The sequence below is a fragment of the Lipotes vexillifer genome, unplaced genomic scaffold (assembly GCF_000442215.2).
Source record: "Lipotes vexillifer unplaced genomic scaffold, Lipotes_vexillifer_v1.1 scaffold875, whole genome shotgun sequence".
Lineage (NCBI taxonomy): Eukaryota > Metazoa > Chordata > Mammalia > Artiodactyla > Lipotidae > Lipotes > Lipotes vexillifer.
The window spans coordinates 2463653-2486036 of record NW_006792177.1 but is presented as its reverse complement, the minus strand read 5'-3'; the positions used below and the strand labels follow the sequence as shown (position 1 = coordinate 2486036).

At 39.0% G+C, this 22384-nt stretch overlaps 1 protein-coding gene across 1 annotated transcript in view; it reads right to left on the bottom strand.

Annotated features, from left to right (window-relative positions):
* The window catches only part of ATRN (attractin), a 174272-nt gene that overhangs the window by 112029 nt on the left and 39859 nt on the right, over positions 1-22384 (bottom strand). Inside the window, exons 2-5 of the mRNA XM_007465407.1 lie at positions 12752-12835; positions 9763-9876; positions 2955-3083; positions 1077-1282 (exon numbers count right to left, since the gene is read on the bottom strand). Of these exons, the coding sequence (XP_007465469.1) occupies positions 1077-1282; positions 2955-3083; positions 9763-9876; positions 12752-12835 (533 nt within the window). The remainder of the gene's footprint in view (positions 1-1076; positions 1283-2954; positions 3084-9762; positions 9877-12751; positions 12836-22384) is intronic.

Sequence of the window (22384 nt, the reverse complement as noted above, 5' to 3'; positions counted from 1 at the left end):
GAGTGTACAAAGGAATTATTAATTCAAATGAAAAACTTTAGGGACTTCCCTGGTGGTGCAGTGGTTAAGAATCTGCCTGCCAATGCAGGGGACATGGGTTCGATCCCTGGCCCGGGAGGATCCCACGTGCCGCAGAGCAACTAAGCTCGTGCGCCACAACTACTGAGCCCACGCACCTAGTGCCTGTGCTCCGCAATAAGAGAAGCCACTGCAATGAGAAGCCTGCGTAACGCAACAAAGAGTAGCTCCTACTTGTCTCAACTAGAGAAAGTTCACACACAGCCAGAAAGACCCAATGCAGCCAAAAATAAATAAAATTTAAAAAAAACAAAAAAAAACTTTAGAGCTAAAATGTAAAGACTAGTCCTGGGAGTATTACAAACTACCCATTTCCAAAACCAAGAAACTCCTTTTTTGAGAGGTTTGGCTTCTGCTCCAACATTTGCAAAGTGGTAGGTAGTCAAATACTTCAATTATTTAACTGCTCAATGTCAGCCAAACCGAACAAACTAAAGCATCTGAACAAGCACATTTCTGGAAATTCAAAATAAATGTGCTCGAGAAAGGGGTAAATGTATTAAAAAAAAAAAACCAAAAAAACTAAATCAGTAACAGCTGTTATGATACCCCTTGAAGAATTTGCTAAAGGGCTTCTTTAACAATCTGTACCTGCAGATAATTCCAATAACTGACTGCTTTAGGATTCTACTGTATAATCAAGCCCAATTTTCTCTGAATTTATTGAAAGTTTCTGTGGAGAGACTATTATTGTCAGCTCTTGTTCCACCTCCCAGCTTGGTTCTCTATGTCTTATGGCTGAGACCAAGTTCTCTAAATTCATGAATGAACTGCAAAGACTGTTAAACTGCTCCACATCTCTAGAGACCACAACCATACATCTATGAACTCAAAGATTTGTAAGAAGCTGAATAAAGAGATATGAAAATTTAAACGCTTCCTGATATTTGATTAACATAAATGGTACAGATATTAGGAATAAAGTCAATCTATAACTTATTAAACTAGAAACATTCTATAAATTGAAAGAAAAAAAAAAGAAAGAAAGAAGTTCCTACCCTGCCACTCTGAGAAGCAGGAGCATCCTCTGACATCACCTGAATTGCAGATGCCTCGATGAGGAAAACCACAGTTATTTACACAGTGAGGGATGTCACATGCTTCACCTTTCCAGTTTTCATAACATTCACATTGAACAGTGTTGCTGCTATTACTGATCTTACATTCTCCTCGGCCTGAGCAATTATTCGGACACATGTCAAAACTATAAAAATAGTGGGAGGAAATTAAATCAACACAAAGCAACATTTTGATTAACTTAGCAGAACTTCCTACTACACAAGGCTTAAGAAATCTCACTGTCTAGCCAGTTCATTCACAAGCGTAATTGCAGTACTTACCATTTAGCCTAAATGGGGTCACTCAACCCTGCAGAACTAGGGCAAGTAATAAAATCAAATTAAACCTGTTGGATTCTCATAAGAAGAAACAGTTAAAGAGATTACAAGAAGAGAAGAGATTCTTACAAAATATCCAGGCTTAGCTCCTTAAGGACAGGATGACTATCCTAATTCTTGGTAGCCCACAAATGATGAGCATTATAAAATTGCCAAATGCATGCTAGCAAGTCTGGAGAAGAAAAGGATAAAACAAATTGCAAACAATACACTACCATCCTCATTCCTCTGGATAGTCTCTAAAAGTTTACAGAATTTGCTTAAGATTATTGCTCAGATTGGTGTGTATTAAATTCCTTAGCAAGTTTATCTACCCATCTCAGATGCAAGAAAAGGGAGGGGTAGTTTAACTTAATACATGAGTTTAACCATAAAGTGTTGCATAGTAACGTGACAATGATATTGACAACACTTTGAAAAGACATAATTCTGATTTTAAAAAGGGGGGATAACAGCATTAGCAAGATACTGTAAGAGTGTAAAGAAAACTAAAAAGGAATTTTGTAGTAAAGCATGCCAGAAAATCAGGAATCAGTTACAAAATAAGCTAATTAACATTCACGCCTACACCCTAATGTCATTTCACGATACATTTAAAATAAAATTTTATAAGTATGTATATATAGTATTTTTATAATCTATGTTATAATGTAATATAATAAATGCATATGCCTACTTTTCAAACCCAGGCTTGTGATGAGCTGCCCAGGCTGCTAAGTCACAAACCTTGGGTACCTGAAAAACTGAATCACCATACCAATCAAGATAAAGATGGCTTTAAATAGGGTTGAAAGACTACTGAGATCCTGAGAAAATGGGCAAGAAAAAGAACCCAGTATAAAGGTTACACATGGGGGTTATCAGCTATACCAGGAGTTGTCAAACGTATTGTGTAAAAGGCCAGATAATATATATTTTAGGTTTTGTGGGCCACAGAAGTTCTTTATCACAGACCCCCTGCTTATGGCATTTTATGAATTTAACTACTTCTGAAAATAAACATTTCTTAGGAAAAAAAGGAAAAGACAGAAGTTAGCTTCTCTCCTACTGCAACAAATTCCAAAAGCTGCCCAGAGTCTGTCTACATTTCCTTTGTAACCTCAACTAAGTTGTCATCAATGGGCCAACTACTGAGTACATGAAAACTACTAATATTTGTTAAACTGTACTTAGCAAACTCCTCCAAAGTTTTTATCCATTGGCAGGAATGGATAATGCCCTTCTTTTCCAGGAGACGCTCAACAGCAGCAAGATCTGGGTTGCAACTCTGGTCCCACTGCTTTGACAATTTACTTTACCTTTTCCTGCCACTTGCCTCATTTATAAAAGAAGTAGAAAAACAGTGGCTGTAACTGAGTTTTTAAAAGAACTTTAAATGAGAATTTTCATGCAAACTGCTTAGCATAATGCATAATGTTGTTAAAACAAAGTATACAGTCTTCTGAAAAAAATCACAAATATTAGACTTAAATATCTTACTTGTAAGTGATATTAAATCCAGTCAAATTATAAGCAGCATCACTAAAAAAATGCAGCAGGGCATAACCTGATGTGGCAACGACCTCTGGGACAGTCTCGTTGCCATCTCTCTCAGGAACAATGAGGCCACTGAAATGAAAACACATGTCTTATAAAGGCAAGCATAATCACAGACACATCACATGGTGACAGAACACAAATTCAACTGGATTTCACCCTTGTAATTCAAAAAGCCACTTCTAGGAAGAGGGCCAAATTCCTGTGATAAATGCACAGGAACAGATCTGAATCTTTTGCTAAGCTCTTCTCTATTCTAGGTTATATATATATATAATATATATATATATATTATATATATACATATATATATATAATATATAATATATATATATATGTGGCCTCTCCCGTTGTGGAGCACAGGCTCCAGATGCGCAGGCTCAGTGGCCATGGCTCACGGGCCCAGCCGCTCCGCGGCATGTGGGATCTTCCTGGACCCGGGCACGAACCCGTGTCCCCTGCATTGGCAGGAGGACTCTCAACCAGTGCGCCACCAGGGAAGCCCCTAGGTTATATTTTAAATGAGATTTGAAACCGATGACCCTATTCTTTTTTTTTTAAGTAAAACATTTTATAATACTCCTTCGAAAAACTGAGTAAACCTCCACAATCACAGAAAGTAACAAACGTTATGAGTTGATGGATACCAAACATATACCATTGAAAGACATGAAAAGTAAAAACAGAAATAAAAGTTTGATATACAAACATCCATCATCCCAATACTATTAGCATTCTGATGTACTTTCTTTGTTTAATTGATACCATGTCACATATCATATTCTATTTTACAAGTAATATACCATAAGCATTTCTATGTCTCTAAGAGCTCCCTCAGAACTTTTAGAACCTTACTCAGAACTCAGCCCACAATAGTATCCGTTGGGTGCCTACAAAGAGAAGGAATTACCGAATCAAAGGGTCTAAATGATGGCTTTAAGGCTCTTAATCCATACACCAATTTGCTTTCCAGAAGAGAGATGGTGACTTGAAATCCCACCAATAGAGAATGAAAGGGCCCACCCCACCTAACCCCGCCAACAAGGAGAACTACCAGTCCTACTTTAGTTTTGCTAATTTAATATGTGAAAGTGATTTTTTTAACCTGTGGTTTTGAGCTTCTCTTATACTCCTGAGGTTAATCATTTTTCCTATGTTTACTTGCGTCTTTTGCTTTTCTTCATATGCTCCTATCTTTTGCCCAGTTATTGTTCAGTACCACCATCATCTCATTCAGTTAAAGCCTAACTCCTTACCAGGTCCTGTGCAATCTGTTCCACACACACAATCCCATCCGATGAACAAACGTCTCATCTATTACAGATGGTCCCCGACTTACAATGGTTCGACTTACAATTTTTTGACCTACAATTTTTTGACTTTACAATGGTGCAAAAGGGATACGCATTCAGTAGAAACTGTACTTAGAATTTTGACCTTTTCCCAGGCTAGCGATATGCTGTTGATACTCTCTCATGAGGCCGGGCACCAGCAAAAAGCTGTAGCTCCCAGTCAGCCACACGATCACAAGGGTAAACAACCAATACATGTACAACCACTCTGTACACAGACAACCTTTCTGTTTTTCACTTTCAGTACAGTATTCAAAATTACATGAGATATTCAACATTATAAAATAGGCTTTGTGTTAGATGACTTTGCCTAACTGTAGGCTAATGTGAGTGTTCTGAGCACATTTAAGGTGGGCTAGGCTAAGCTATATGATGTTCGGTAGGTGAGGTGTATTAAATGCATTTCAACTTACAATATTTTCAACATACAATGGGTTTATCAGGACATAACCCCATCATAAGCCAAGGAAGATCTGTACTCTCTTCCTTTCACTTGCTCAACCCCAGCCACACGGGCCTCTTTTCTTTCCTAAAGCCCATACTTTTGGGCTGATGACTATCTCAAATGTTCATTTATTATGACATAGCAATTCTATTTCTTAGTAGAAGAAACACTTGCTCACATATACAAATATATAAGAATCCTCACCGCAGCACTATTCAGAATGAGAACAGGTTGAAAACCACCTAAATGGTCATCTGGGAGCTGGATGAATGAGTCATTACATACGTTAGGTGTGCAGGACTGACAAGGCGCTCATCAAGGCATTCTGATGAGTAGGAAAAAAAACAAGCTGCAAGACGATGGGCCTAGTATATGTGTACATTTATGTGTATTTATACAAGGGCATATAAAAATGAGTGGAAGAGCATATTAAGCAGGGTGTGAGGAGGAAGAAGGGATGGGATTTTCATTCAACAAGTTTTTAATATGCAGGCAGAACTAGGGGTTGCAAAACGGTGAAGCATTTTCTACTATGCATTCAACTAACAAATACTAAGTACTTACTACAAGTGAGGCACTGTTCTAGGTACCAGGAATACAACAGTGAAAACATCTCTGCCCTTACTGGAGTTCATGCCAGAGAAAGAATAAGCCTAGATACAAACCCCCAGCCCCTGGCCCACAGGTGTGTATATATAATGCCAGGTAGAGGTAAATACTAGGAAGGGAAATAAAACAGAGTAAAAGAACAGAAAGTGCTACTTTAGAAAGGGCATTTAGGGAAGGACTCTTGGAAGAAATGACATTTGATCACAGACTTAAATGAAGGTTTCAACCATCATCATGCTTTCATCAGTTTTATATACCAGAATCCCCTAAAATGCTGAGGGGTAAGTACTTGCAAGAGCAGGGCCACCTAGAAACACGTATGTCAAAAGCAATCTTGCCGTAAGAAATACTAGCACAGTAAAGGACTGGGGGATTCAGTCACATGTAGGACACTCTTTGTTATCTTAGCATGAGCTTCAGGGTCAGAGATGTGAGCTCCGATTCTTGTTCCACAAGCCTGTGCATGTCACTGACATCTCTGAGCCTTAGCTTCCTCAAAAGCACAATGAAAGAAATCCTATCTACCTCACAGCAATGTAATGAGAATCAAACTGTTAAAGCATGTGAAGGGCTTAAATAGCATCTCACATTAGTAGGTGCTCAATAAGAGATGGCTAATGGTATTTATTATTTATATGGTGGGGACATTTAAATGTATAGAACAAATGGCAGAATGGGTGGAGGGAGAAGGAGGGAGAGTCAGAAGGAGTGGGAGGGCCACCTGCACTAGATGGCCACGTTGCTGGAGAAAGGGGATCAGCTTCCCTACTGTCAGAGAGACTTAGGCATTTGCTTCTTTTCACTACAAAAACTTGTGACAGCTTCAGAATGTGCTTTTTCCCAGTGTGAAAATAAAACAACTGGTTTATGACAAAAATAAACTTTGTACAGAATAAATGAATATAAACCTCAACCCAGTGTGCAAGGCAATAGAAAGTATGTGGGTGAGAAAGTGATGCTGCAAGCTTGCCGTTCAACTGTCACCCTGAGCTGCCTCCACCATCCTGTCCCCTGCCCCTAGCCAGGTAAATAAATGCAGGCTCAGCTTAGGCTGCAGCCAGCTGTTCAACTTCAGAAAATCAAGAACTGCTTGCCCTGGGGTTCTTCATAATCTTATATTGTAAACACAGAGTACCATTGTTTAGAACCAATTCTGAAAATCGCTGAACTAAAGATACTGTCTTAATTCAACATAACTGTCCCAGACAGATATGGGCTCTCGGAACACACCTGGGGCACAGTCTGACTTTGCCAACTACACTATGTAAGTTTACATAGTTGGCAAATCCTCAGTTTGGCACACCTCTCTCCTTGCAAATCTATACACGCAAGGACAGGCAGATGTGGAAGGTAAGCCAGATTTTTTTTTTTTTTTTTTTTTTTTTTGGCGGTCCGCGGGCCTCTCACTGTTGTGGCCTCTCCCGTTGCGGAGCACAGGCTCCAGACGTGCAGGCTCAGTGGCCACGGCTCATGGGCCCAGCCGCTCTGCGGCACGTGAGATCTTCCCAGACCGGGGCGCGAACCCGTGTCCCCTGCATTGGCAGGCGGACTCTCAACCACTGCGCCACCAGGGAAGCCCAGTAAGCCAGATTTTTAAAGTCAGGGTTAGGAGCCTGGGGATGGGTCCAAACAGCATCTATACTTCTGAGTGGTGAAGGAGGGTTCACAGCCACAAAAGAGGTGCCTGCCTTTGATTACCTGCCACAAACTGACCACGATTTCCATTGGGTGCTGGACAGGCTGACTCCCGCTTTCACAAGACTTCCTCTAACAGCTCTGCATCACAGCCTAAACAAATGCCTCACCAGTATTTGACTTTCTTAAAAATAACAACAACAAAAACCTCTAGAAGGAATAAGAATTTCCTCAGAGAGGAAAACTATTCTCCCTGCTCTATCACCACTACCACCTCTGCATCGCCCTACCAACAGACCTGAGCAGAGCGAGCAGGTACTCCACAAAGGTGCTGCACTTATGCATTTGTTGAAGTGAATGCACCACAAAGTCATAATGTAGTGCAGCTGGAAGAGACTTGCTCTAGTGGTTCTCAAATTTGTCCAGTAATGGAACTCTGTTTGTTAAACAAATTTTATTCAGAATTTCAGCATATAAAAGATAATGTGATCAACCAGTTCAGAGTCAAATTAAACTTCATGGACTGCAATACACCCAGAGAAAACACAGTACAACACCTTCATTTTAGGCTTCAGAAGATGAGGACTAGAGTACTTAAATGAACTATTCAGACTCATGCAGAGCCTTGGGCAGAACGCAGATTAAAAGTCCAAATCTTCTGAATCCTGTGTGGCTTCCTTTTTCTTTATTTGGCTGAACTATCTGCCGCCAGGCTCACTCCACTCTGGGCCCCCAGCACATCACCACTGGGTTGATTCCTCTATCCAAAGTCCTCCTGACCCAACAGCACTCCTCAGCTCCCCATCTTGTGACACTGCCTTATGACCTAAACAGTTATTTTCAAATTCTTCTGCACATCAGTGCTTCAGGGGTTCTGTGCTTCAGGTAAATTTCAATTATTAAACATACATTATCTCACTATGATTTTAGAAAATGCACACTCAATTATGTCATAGGTTAAATTTTAACACAATCAATGCATTAATTTATACATTTCAGTAAATAAACTTTTTTATAGAAGCTTAAAAATCCTCCTTTGTCTGTACTTATACTGTGGCTTCTCTCAAGAGTCACTGAGTAAAACAGTTATACCCTTCTGCTTGTTTTGTGGTTGCTGTTGGTTCACATGTCTGCTCATTAAATACACAGTCTGGGTGAACTACAGGGTTATGCATACCCTCTTGGCAGATGTTCCCACAGCGCTATTGGCAAGCTGATTCAAAGTGCCTGGCACATAAAGAGGGGACTCCATGAGTTTTGATTAACAAATGCAGTATCAAGTAAACCTCCAACAAGTACTATTATCATGATAACATCATACTACAGATAGTTTTTGTGCTGTGTTAAAGTTTAGGGTGCCTCTTGCTATAAGACAAGGTATGAGTCAAATTCTGGCATAAAGATGTATATGCCCAAGATGTAGCAAATGACATTTTGATGCTTAGCATGGCCTATCCACCCTGTTCTTTGGCCCTCTAAGTGAATCTCTAAAACCCAGAAAATGGTCTTGGTTCTCAGTTCAAAGACATGTTGCAGAGATTTCTAAGCCAAAGGGAGTGGAGAAATACAAGGGCACATTAGTCCCCTGATCTCAGCTGTCCTTTGCCTCCTCATGTTCTGTTCACTCTCTGTTATCTCCTCACCTACAAGAGACATCAACCAGCCCCATGTGAGGAATACAAAAAATATTTGTTAAATTGATTTCTTTTAAAGTCAGGGAAATCAAATATTTGAGGGAAAGAAATCCAGAAAGTCAGCTGACAACTATGACTCTCTAAGGATATGCATTTTAGAAAAAATATATTTTAAAAATCCTCTATCAAGTAAAAGGAAGAAAAATAGAACAGTTTTGAATTTGCATGTGGTCAAAAATATAATAAACAACACAGCTACTTAATAATAATAAAAGTATTATTTACTATAATAAAAGTATTATTTATTTATTTATTATTTACTATTATTCACTAATAAATAAAAAAGTATTATTTATTTATTATTTATATTTATTATTTACTTAATAATAATAAAAGTATTATTTATTATTTACTAAAATGTCAAAACAATTCAGAGCACCCCATGTATTTGGTGTTAAGCTGTTTAACAACAAACACAGAATATACTGTAGAAAAAAAAATCACAACAAGTAACTGGAATGTTCCTCATTCTCCACAGGTAACCACTGTTCATTTTATGTATACTCTTCCAAAACTTTTCCCTCACCCATATTAAGGTATATACATAATTACACATTACACACCCACCCACACACACACAGAGCTATATCTGAATTCAACAAAGAACTCCTGAATGCCTATGCAATGAAGAACACAACAAGGATCAAGATGAACATGGTTCCTGATTTAATTTTTCACAGAAATAATATATTCGATATATTACTCACAAAACATTTTTAGATGTAAACTTCACCACCACCACAAGAAGTAGGTAAATTTGATACTACTATCACAACTTTATAGATAAGGAAACTAAAAAGAAAGGTCAAGTACTCTGCCCAAAAACTCACCCAGAAGCTACAGGAAACCAAGTTAGGACTGGCACACAAGTGATAGGACTCCATAACTAGTACTCTTTCCATGAAGTAAATGTTTTAAGTGATAAAAAAGGTGAATCCAGTAAGAATACAATCTAGGAGATACATGAATTCAGAAATCAAACAATGGTTAACCAGTATTTATATGACTGAGCTTACCTAAAGGCAGCAACTAGGGGTGCGTAAATTGAGTCCCCATCATAAACATATAAATGGTCCCAACTACACTCTGTAGCAAAATGATTGAAACGAAGTCTCATTATTCTATTTGGCCTGAAAAGAACAGAAAAAAGTAATTTATAATAATCATAATCACTATAAAACATTTGAGAAAAAATATAGATTTTTAAAGAATTTATATATAAAGAAGAAATTAATAGTATGTAATCAGTACTCCTTCACTTGTCAAAGATTTCCTTAGTACTTTCTATGTGCAAGAGACCGCTAAATATGCAATGGTAAACAAAATAGACATGGTCTATGCATCTTTGGGCCTTATAGTCTATACAGTGGCCATTCTTTACCAATCCATCAGCCTTTCTTATTCAACTTAAGATTTCATACTACATCATTTTACAAACACACCTGCCAATCCTCTAAACTCGCCTGCCCCTCTGCCTTTTCATGGAACTCCCTGGAAGAAACCCTGGTCTAGAGAAAACCAAGCCATGCTGGAGAAAGTCACAACATTGGGTAGGCTGGTTCCAGTACTGGTGCTTCGATTCTGCCAGCAGTCCTACTACTAGTTCTCAATTTCTATTTCAGACCACCCAGTCCCACCTCCCTGCTATGCTCAGCACTCAGACAAAAATTTCTCAAATTCCCACTTTCTAAAAATAGATACATCTACCTACTTTTCCTTCCATCTCTTAAATATTTAACATCTCCCTCTCATCTGAAACTTCCAAGTCCACACTTAAATCTCTTTAAGTATCACATATTTTACAAAAAACAACAAAACACAAAAAACTTTAAATCCCAACTCTCCTTCCAGCTACTATCAGACCTATCCCTTTCTCCTCTGAAACTCCACATAAGACTTCGGTTTTCTCCATTTCCTCACATCCCACTCACCTTTTCACTCTCCAACCTGGCTTTAGGCCAAAGACTCTACTCCAAAAGTTCTTGGTAATATCAACACCATCTATATCCTGGTGATTCCCAACTATATGTCTCCAGCCTGAACCTTTCATCTACCCCATACTTCTTGTCTAACTAAAATCTCTAACCAAACAATTAAATAAATACATAAACAAGTTAACTCACATGGTGATGAATACTGGGAAGAAATTAAAGGAATGTGATGTAGTAGTACAACAGGTGGTGGGGAGATACCCCAGAAAGTTTTGGAAAAGATTAGAACGGCAAGAGATAAGCCATGTGAAAAGCCTGGGGGGACAATGTTTCAGGCAGAGAGAAGAACAGTCTTAAAGTCTTAGACTTTAGAAGTTGATGTGTCCAAGCAACATGAAGAAAATCAGCATGTCTGAAACATAGCAAACAGAAGGAATAAGATAAGAAGTGAGTGAGAGGTGCGCAAGGGGCAAAGGTAAAAACTGGAGGCCAATTTCAAGGCTATTACAGTGGCCCAGGAAAGAGAGGATGGTTGGTGGTTCTTAAAATAACTGTAGAGTTGAAGATGAAGAGGACTGGGGAGATATTCTAGAGGGGAATACTGATAGAACTTACTGACAGGCTGAATATGTGGATAAGGAAACGGAGGATTTGAAGTTTTTTGCTTAGTTTTACGCTTAGGCTAAGGTGGAGCAACCACTGACAGCACACTCAGAGCAACAGTGGAGAAGGACATCAGATGGGAGTGAACTGGTAGAAAGGGCAAGGGCAGACAGCTCCTTACAGCAGCAGTTCTCAGAGTATGGTCCACACAATGCCAGGGTCCCTGAAGCCCTTTTAGGAGGTCCGAGAGGTAAAAACTATGGTTATTTAGACTTGGATATCTGGTAGATATTTTCTTGAAAATGAACAAAGCAAGCCTGTATTTGTTGCCAAAGAAAATATAAGCTTTCAAGCAATAATGAGTTTTGGAAAATTTGTACCTACCACCCAGATACAACTTCCCAATACTTAAAATTTTCTGATGAGATTGATGGTGATTTTTAACTAAGGTGATGTTTTAAATTTCATATAATGAAATATATCGACACTTGGAAGACCTGCATAATTCAGTGAACCAATATTTTCCAAATGTTACAAAATCATGCATGGGTTAAAGATCTATTTAAAGTACAAGAAAACCAATTAAAAATTTTTTTTCAATTTTTGGCCATGCCACGCGGCATGTGGGATCTTAGTTCCCTGACCAGGAATCGAACCCATGCCCCCTGCAGTGGAAGCGTGGAGTCTTAACCATTGGACGGCCAGGGAAGTCCCATAGAAAACCAGTTTTAACTTAACAAGTTCTAAAAGTTCATTAAGGATCATTTCAGATTCCACACTGCAATTTAGTTTTAAGAAATTACCACTTGTCCAGTTTTGGTCCAGTCTTCTAAGACTGGCCACAATTATTTTAAAGGGTTTTTAATGGTTGCAATGCGAGTGAATGCATGTGACACTTTCTGCAAGAAGCTTTTAAGAAGCAGGTCTGCTTTCTCTGTACTTCCTCCTTCCCCTCCTGATGGCTGCAGTTAGCCAACAGTGAAGCTAATGAATGAATGGCAGAGCCTGGGTCCTACCAATGGGAAGAAAGCTGCCTGCTGACCAGGAACACCTGCCTTGGAACTGTTATGTGAGGAAGAAATAAACTTCCATATGTTAAATCACTAAAAGTAGTAAATAAATAAATAAATAGGCCTATTAAAATCTCTTCCCTTCCCTACTACATATTCAAGTGAAGTCTAATTATCTTCATATACCTCAACCATAATATTGTAACAGTTTTTTAACTATTACAACTGAAAATATACAAATTTCTGGTGTATAATTCATTTGCAAATCAACACAGAAGTTTTTTTCAATTAACATTGAAGATTAAGAAAAATAAGAAAATCAAATTCACTTGTCAAAGTAAAGGTTACCAAATAAAAAATATTTTAAGTTGCCACAGATTGTTAATTTTACATGTTGGAAAAGTAATCTCACAATGAGTTCTATCCTGAAAAAAAAAATTAAATTAGCCATTACTACTTACTGTCCTTCAATGAGCCATGTGCACTTTGTTTTATATTTATAATTTCCAGGTCCATCTGTTATAAACCCAGAAGATCCAGTTAGTCTGTAATTCAAAAAATAAAAAAATTTAAATGCATCAAAATTTCATATATTAATAATATCTTTCTTAATTCTCAATACAATCCAAGTGGGCACACTGATGCATACTATGACCAGAAGAAAAAGACTGGATAGTTATACGCAGATTACACAAATTTGGATGAAACAAATTCATGCCATATACTTAAGAAAAGGGGATACAAATACATTAAAAACAACAGGAATGAACAAAAACAGACATCTTTCTAGTTGAGATGGGAAAATCACACTTTGTTTCCATACAAATGGCCACAAGAAGTTAGTTATAAATATCAGTTGGTTTTTAAAAAACAAGGCCACACAGTTACCATTACAAGTAAAATGTGTAAATGCAATAAATAATGCTGTGGCCAGCATAACTATAATGCGCAAGCACATCAATCCACAACACACAACAGACCCACCACAGCCATTTAGTTGCTTCTTCTGAAGTGGCAATCTACCACACTCTGTGAGCAGTGCACATCAGCACCTGACTTCCCACACACATGCCAAGCTTGAAGTTTATCAATATTTTTAGGTCTTGCCAATATGACAGGCACATCTTAGTATCTCATTAATATTTTTACTAGTACTAACCCTAATGTATGAAGATTCTCATGTGTTTTGGTCATTTGCATTTTCTCCTTTGCAAATTAAGACTCAATATTGTTTACTCACTTTGCTACCAAGTTATCTTTTTCAGAATAATGTTTAAGAGCTCTATTTATATTAAGAAGCTCCCATTTGTATGGTAAATGTACTATAAACATATTTTCTCAGTTTATGTCTAGTATATATTGTAGAAATATATACTAGAAATGTAGAAATTTTTAATATTTAACGATGCTATTTCTTTCCTCTTTGCTGTTTCCAGATCACTTTTCCTCCCTCTTCCATCAACAATGTCAGCCTTTCTGAAACAAACGCTCTCTTCTGGATCTGCCTCCCTTACTTTCTGAGTTACCTACTGACATCCCAATTACTCCTCTCCACCCACTCCAGATATCAGCATCTAGCTCACTGCCTTCCATTCAGCCACATCCAAGATGTTCCATCCAAAGCCCAGCCTCTCGATTTCTTAACTTCACCATTAACAATTTTTTCCTCTACCCCACTTTAGTTACCCACTCTTTTCAGCCCTGCTGTTAGGAGTGAAAGCTCTACCATAAAATCCCCATTTAAAGCGACCTGCACTCTGACCACCATCTCTGCTCTCTCTACTTCATTTAGCCTAGTTCCCCCTCTCCAATGAATCTTCAGCCCCGACCTCCAATCCACACAACTATCACTTCTTTATGTTCATCACTCACACATTTCACTTTCTCACTTACCTAGGTATGATTCCAGGGTCCATCACAATTATCATCCCCTGCAAATCTCTCGACTTCTTTGCATTCTCTCTCTCTCTGCTGTACTTGCCTGATATAAATGTCTCTGTGTCTTACTCCCCAACATCCATTCCATTCCCAAAATACTAGTCTAAGCCAATCATGGTTTCCTGTGCCCCTTGCCAATTAGAAACGTGTATTAGTTAAGATTAAGTTCTAATGCAACTGACAGAAAACCTAAATAGTAATGGCTTTAACCAACATATAAAGCCCTGGGCTTCCCTGGTGGCGCAGTGGTTGAGAGTCTGCCTGCCGATGCAGGGGACACGGGTTCGTGCCCTGGTCCGGGAAGATCCCACATGCCGCAGAGCGGCTAGGCCCGTGAGCCATGACTGCTGGGCATGAGCGTCCGGAGCCTGTGCTCCGCAATGGGAGAAGCCACAACAGTGGGAGGCCCGCGTACTGAAAAAAAAAAAGATATAAAGCCCAAACATAAGCAACCTGGAGCACATATAGCATTTCTATGATCATCAGGGAGCTAATTAATGTTCTGCTATCTTGTTGCTCTGTCATCCTCAACATGTGCTTCCACCTCATAATCCAAGATGGCTGCACAAACTCCAGTTATTATTTCCATATTCTACACAGCAGGAAGGAGTTGAAAGAAAACAATGTACATACCCCTGCCCTTTAAGTCAAACATGACAATTCAACTTACCCCCTAGCCAAAAATTAGACATACCTAAATGTACAGGGAGGCTGAGAAATATAGCCATTATCCCTGATGACCATATACTCAGTGAAAAATCAGGACTCTACTGGAGAAGAGAAGACTACTACTTCTGTCACAGCATGTAATCTAATCTTAGATGTGAGGGGAAGTCTGATGGAGGGTTTCTAGGAAATATTTCCTCATTCCTAGCTACGACACCTAGATCTCCTCTTCAAGAAAAGACTTGTTGCCAGCTTCAGAAATGAGTGTGGTCAACAGACAGCATCCAGCTGTCAGTTCCATTGGAGCTGCCTTGCCCCAGGTCATGCCCTTCCCAGCACAGCCCACACAGAGCGGGTATAAAGGCTGGGCATTTTTCAGTCTAACATGGGACAACTCTGGCAGGCAATCCTTACTCCAGAACTCTCCTTTGTCAGGCCTGCATTGAAGCTCAACTTCTTCCTTTGCCCAGTTCTGCTTCCTGCCCCTTCCTCTCACAGATGTTATAATTAACTTGTACCCCAAACTCCATCTCAGAAAATGCTTCCAAGAAACCCAGCCTATGACAGACAGACATCCAAAGAGACCATCCTTCTTCCTCTGGACTTTGCTATGTTTGGATTTTACTTCGGCCATCACGCTATGAGCCTAAACACAAAGCCAACACCAAGGACGACAAATCAAAGGAGTGCAAAGGTCCCTGAAGAGCCACACCAAACAACCACAGAGACCACCCCAGGTTTACAGGTAAATAAGTTTCCCAGTAGTTCAAACAGTTTTGTGGCTTTCTACTATGCTTCTTTTGTTTCTAAGAATTTCTACAGACTTCACATGGACATGTTCAGGTATTTGCAAAATCTGCATCCCTTTTGGAGAAAATATAGGTCAATTTTGAATATTTACTTCATATCTTTAAACATATACATTTACATAATTTTACAGATAATGAATAGATATGATCAGACAGGCTTTTTTAGGTCAACTAATGGACAGTCCTCCCTTTTCCACTGATCTCCCCAAGCACTCCACCCCTTCTCCCCACCAAGATAAACATTTAACATTTAACAGAATTTCCATCCTGTTCCACTGATCTATATTTCTGTTTTTGTGCCAATACCATACTGTTTTTTTAATGGTAACATTTATATATATATTTTTTAGTTTATTTATTATTTATTTTTGGCTGTGTTGGGTCTTCGTTGCTGCATGCAGGTTTCTCATTGAGGTGGCTTTTCCTGCTGTGGAGGACGGGCTCCAGGCACACGGGCTTCAATAGTTGTGGCACACGGGCTCAGCAGTTGTGGCTCACGGGCTCTGGAGCACAGGATCAGTAGTTGTGGCGCACAGGCCCAGCTGCTCTGTGGCATGTGGGATCCTCCCGGACCAGGGCTCAAACCCATGTCCCCTGCATTGGCAGGCGGATTCTTAACCACTGCGATAGCAGGGAAGTCCCCATACCGTTTTGATTACTGTAGCTTTGTCGTATAGTCAGAAGTCATGGAGCCTGATTCCTCCATCTCTGTCTTTCTTTCTCAAGATTGCTTTGGCTATTTGGGGTCTTTTGTGTCTCCATACAAATTTTAAGATTTTTTTGTTCTACTTCTGTGAAAAATGCCATTGGTAATTTGATAGGGATTGCAATGAATCTGTAGATCGCCTTGGGTAGTATAGTCATTTTGACAATACCGATTTTCCCAATCCAAGAACATGGTATATCTTTCTGTCTGTCTGTGTCATCTTTGATTTCTTTCTTCACTGTCTTATAGTTTTTGGAGTATAGGTCTTTTGCCTCCTTAGATAGGTTTATTCCTAGGTATTTTACACTTTTTGATGCAATGGTAAATAGGATTGTTTCTGTAATTTCTCTTTCTGGTCTTTCCTTGTTAGTGTATAGACATGCAAGAGATTTCTGTGTATTAATTTTGCATCCTGCAACTTTACCAAATTCATTGATGAACTCTAGTAGTTTTCTGGTAGCATCTTTAGGATTTTCTATGTATAGTATCATATCATCTGCCAACAATGAACTTTATTTCTTCTTTTCCAATTTGGATTCCCTTTATTTCTTTTTCTTCTCTGATCACCGTGGCTAGGACTTCCAAAACTATGTTGAATAGAAGTGGCAAGGGTGGACATCTTTGTCTTATTCCTGATTTTAGAGGAAATGCTTTCACCTTTTCACCACTGAGTATGATGTTAGCTGTACGTTTGTCATACATGGCCTTTATTATGTTGAAATATGTTCCCTCTATTACAACTTTCTGGAGAGTTTTTATCATAAATTGGTGTTGAATTTTGTCCAAACCTTTTCCTGCAACTACTGAGATGAGCATATGGTTTTTATTCTTCAATTTGTTGATGTAATGTATCACAATGACTGATTTGCAGATATTGAAAAATCCTTGCATCCCTGGGCTAAATCTCACTTGATCATGGTGTACGATTGTTTGAATGTACTGTTGGATTTGGTTTGCTTGTATTCTGTTGAGGAGTTTTGCGTCTACGTTCAGCAGTGATACTGGCCTGTAATTTTTTGTGTGGTATCTTTGTCTGGTTTTGGTATCAGAGTGATGGTGGTCTCATAGAATGAATTTGGGAGTGTTCCTTCCTCTGTGATTTTTGGCAATAGTCTAAGAAGGATAGGTGTTAACTCTTCTCTAACTGTTTGATAGAATTTGCCTGTGAAGCCATCTGGTCACGGACTTTTGTTTGTTGGAAGTTTTGTTTGCTGGAAGTTTTTAGATCACAGTTTCAATTTCAGTACTTGTGATTGGTCTATTCGTGTTTTCTATTTCTTCCATGTTCAGTCTTGGAAGATTATACCTAAGAATTTGTCCATTTTTTCTAGGTTGTCCATTTTATTGGTTGCTTATGATCCTTGGTATTTCTGTGGTGTCATTTGTATTTGAGACCTCTCCCTCTTTTTCTTGATGAGTCTGGCTAAAGGTTTATCAATTTAGTTTACCTTTTCAAAGAACCAACTTTTAGTTTCATTGATCTTTTCTATTGCTTTCTTCATCTCTATTTCATTTATTTCTGCTCTGATCTTTATGATTTCTTTCCTTCTACTAACTTTGGGTTTTGTTTGCTCTTCTTTCTCTATTTGCTTTAGGTATAAGGTTAGATTGTTTATTTAAGATTTTTCTTGTTTCCTGAGGTAAGACTGTATTGCTATAAACTTGCCTCTTAGAACTGCTTTTGCTGCATCCCATAGGTTTTGGATCATCCTGCTTTCATTTTCATTTGTCCCTAGGTATTTTCTGATTTACTCTGATTTCCTCAGTGATCCACTGGTTTTTTAGTAACACTCTTTAGCCTCCACATGTTTGTATTTTTTTGTTTTTTTTACAGTTGATTTCCACTCTCATAGTGTGTGGTCAGAAAAGATGTTTACTATGATTTCAATTTTCTTAAATTTACGAAGGTTCACTTTGTGGCCCAGCATGTGATCAATCCAGGCGAATGTTCCACGTGCACTTGAGAAGAATGTGTATTCTGCTGCTTTTGGATGAAATGCTCTATAAATATCGATTAAGTCCATCTGGTCTAATGTGTCATTTAAGGACTGTGTTTCATTACTGATTTCCTGTCTGATCTGTCCACTGATGAAACTGGGGTGTTAAAGTCCCCCACTATTATTGTGTTACTGTCAATTTCTCCTTTTGTGGATGTTTGTATTTGCCTTATATATTGAGGTGCTCTTATATTGGGTGCATATATATTTACAATTGTTATATCTTCTCCTTGGATCATTATGTAGTGTCCTTTGCCTCTTGTAACATTCTTTATTTTAAAGTCTTTTTTGTCTGAAATGAGTATTGCTACTTCAACTTTCATTCCTGTTTGTGTGTAATACATTTTCCATCCCCTCACTTTCAGTCCATAGATCTGAAATGGGTCTCTTGTAGACAGTAAAAGGGTCTTGTTTTTGTATCCATTCATCCAGTCTATGTCTTTTGGATGGAGCATTTAATCCTTTTACATTTAAGGTTATTATCAATATGTATGTTCTTACTGCCACTTTGTTAATTGTTTTGGGTTTGTTTTTGTAGGTCTTTTTTCTTCCCTTCCTCTCTTGTTCTCTTCTCTTTGATTTGATGACTAACTTCAGTATTGTGTTTAGATTCTTTTTTCTGTTTTGTGTGTGTATCTATTGTAGATTTTAGGTTTGTGGTTACCATGAGGTTTTGATATAGCAATCTATATAAACGAGATATTTTAAGTTTCTAGTCTTTTAATTTCAAATGTATTTCCAGTATCCTGTGTTTGTTCTCTCCTCTTCTCAGAATTGCTGGTTTTGATATCATATTTGTGTGCATATGATTTCTTACCTTTACATATGTTTGTCTTTACCAGTGGGCTTTTCCATTTGTAATTTTCTTGTTTCTAGTTGTGGCCTATTCTTTCCCGCCTAGAGAAGTTCCTTTAGCATTTGTTGCAAAGCTGTTGTGGTGGTGCTGAATTCTCTTACCTTTTGGTTGTCTGTGTGACAGCCTTGCTGGATAGAGTATTCTTGGTTGTAGGTTCTTCCCTTTCATTACTTTAGATATATCATGCCACTCCCTTCTGGCCTGCAGAGTTTCTGCTGAGAAATCAGCTGATGACCTTATGGGAATTCCCTTGTACATTATTTGTTGCTTTCCCCTTGTTGCTTTTAATATTTTTTGCCTTTTATTTTTGTCAATTTGATTACTACGTGTCTCAGTGTGTTCCTCCTTGGGTTTATCCTGCCTGGGATACTATGTGCTTCCTGGACTTGGGTGACTATTTCCTTTCCCATGTTAGGGACGTTTTCAACTATTATCTCTTCAAATATTTTCTCAGGTCCTTTCTCTCTCTCTCTTCTCTTTCTGGGACCGCTATAATGAGAATGTTGGTGTGTTTAATGCTGTCCCAGAGGTCTCTTAGACTGTCCTCATTTCTTTTCATTCTTTTTTCTTTATTCTGTTCCACGGCAGTGATTTCCACCATTCTGTCTTCCAGCTCACTTATCCATTCTTCTGCCTCAGTTATTCTGCTATTGATTCCTTCAAGTGTATTTTTCATTTCAGTTATTGTATTGTTCTTCTGTTTGTATGTTTAGTTCTTCTAGGTTTTTGTTAAACATTTCTTGTATCTTCTCCATCTGTGTCTCCATTTTTTTCCCCATGGTCTTGGATCATCTTTACTGTTATTACTCCGAATTCTTTTTCAGGTAGATTGCCTACCTCTGCTTCACTTAGTTGTTCTTCTGGGCTTTCCTCTTGTTCTGTCATCTGGGATATATTCCTCTGCTGTCTCATTTTGTGTGACTTTCTGTGATTGTGATTTCCATTCTGCAGATGGCAGAGTTGTAGTTCTTCTGGCTTCTGCTTTCTGCCCCGTGTTGGATGACGCTAAGAGGCTTGTGCAGGCTTCTTGGTGGGAGGGACTGGTAGCTGCCCAATGGGTCTTGGGAGCTGGGTCTTGTTCCTCCAGTGGGCAAGGCCATGCCAGGGGGTGTGTTTATTGGGCAGCTGTTTATTCAGGAAGACTTTAAGCAACCTGCCTGCTGATGGGTGGGGCTGTGTTCCCACCCTGCTGGTTGTTTGGCCTGAGGCATCCCAGTACTGGAGGCTACAGGCTGTTGAGTAGGGCCAGGTCGTAGTGAGAAAATGGCAGTCTCCAAGAGGGCTCACGCCTATGAGTCCTACCCAGAACTGCCCCTGCCAATGTTCTTGTCCTCTCAGCAAGTCACAGCCACCCCCTGCCGCCTCTGCAGGAATCCCTCCAATACTGTCAGGTAAGTCTGGCCCAGTCTCTCATGAGGTCACTGCTTTTTTCCCTGGGTTCTGGTGTGCACCAGATTCTGTGTATGCCCTCCAAGTGTGGAGTTTCAGTTTCCCCCACTTCTGTGGAATTCCTGTGATCAAACCCCGCTGGCCTTCAAAGCTAGATTCTCTGGGGGCTCCTCCTCCCATTGCCAGGCTGCCAGGCTGGGGAGCCTGACATGGGGCTTGGAACTTTCACCCTTGTGGTATAATTGTTTTTGTAATTATTTTCCAGTTTGTGGGTTGCCCACCTGGCATGTATGGGATTTGATTTTATCGTGATTGCATCCCTCCTACCATCTTGTTCTGGCTTCTTCTTTGTCTTTGGATGTAGGTACCTTTTTGATAGACTCCAAAATTTTTTTGTCAGTGGTTGTTCAGCAGTAAGCCGTGATTTTGGTTTTTCCATGAGAAGGGGGGAGGTCATGTCCTTCTACTCTGCCATAGGTCCTGGAAAGCACATGGCACACCTGGGGGCCACAGTGAGGTCGAGGGTAGAGAGCAGAAGTTTGTTTCTTCTGAACAACACATGGTTAGGTTTTGTTTCTCAACCTAGTCTGACAGTTTTACTGACACAGTATAATCTATTCACATTTAGAATAATGACTGCTATACTGATTTGACTCCTTCCAACCAAATTTTTAAATCAACCTTAATGAGGAGTAATTTATATATAATAAAATGCAGCCATCATAAATGTACAATTTGGTAAGTTCTTACAAACTTATACACATATAAAACCCCAAAACAAGATATAAAACAGTTCTGTCACCCCCCAAAGTTCCCTCAGACCTCTTTGCAGGTACTCCTTCTCAACGTTGATCTTGTTTCTATCATTGCAGACCTGATTTATAGAACCTGATTTTATAGAATCTGATTTAATGGAATCATGCAGAGACACTTTTGTGTCTTGCTTCTTTCGATCAGCATGTTTCTGAGTACAGTGTGTATCAATAGTTTGTTCCTTCCTATTGCTGTGTGGTATTCTACTATATGAATATACCACAACATGTCTATCCATTTTCCTGTTGATAGACACTTGGATTATGTAGTTATAGATGCTTATGAACAAAGCTGCTAAGAACACTTGTGCACAAGCCTTTGTGTGGACATTTCTCTTGGATAAAAACACAGAAAAGGAATCATTGGATCAAAGTATAGATATACACGTAAATTTAAAGAAACTGCCAAATTGTTTCCTAAGTGGTTATACCATCTTACTCTTCCATCATCTAGGTATAAATCTTCTCTGCTCTCAGGTCTCCCAGTATTCCCACAGCCTCAGCAATATACTCCTTCAGCAATATATTGGACTGTGCAACTCCAAGATGAACATGTTTTTCTTAACAGCTCAGATATCAGGATGCATTGTAAAACCAATGGCAGTTCATAGTTTAAATGTTTTTTTCTTTCTTAGAAGTACATAAGGGTGCATTTTACACTCAATGGTATCTTAATAAACTGCAGTTATACATATGGCAAACCCTAAACCTGACTAAATCCAACTCTCTGCTTACTCTGTATATGAAACCAAGCAGCTAAATAAGGCTAGTGACACAACACTGTGCTGACTGGTCTCACTTCACATTTATAAACACATATTTCAAGTAGGTTCCCAGCACTGTGGGACAATCAATCCTTTCATTTCCCTGGCCAATTCTCTGTTATACCTTATTATCTTTCACCTTTCCAAACCCTCTTCC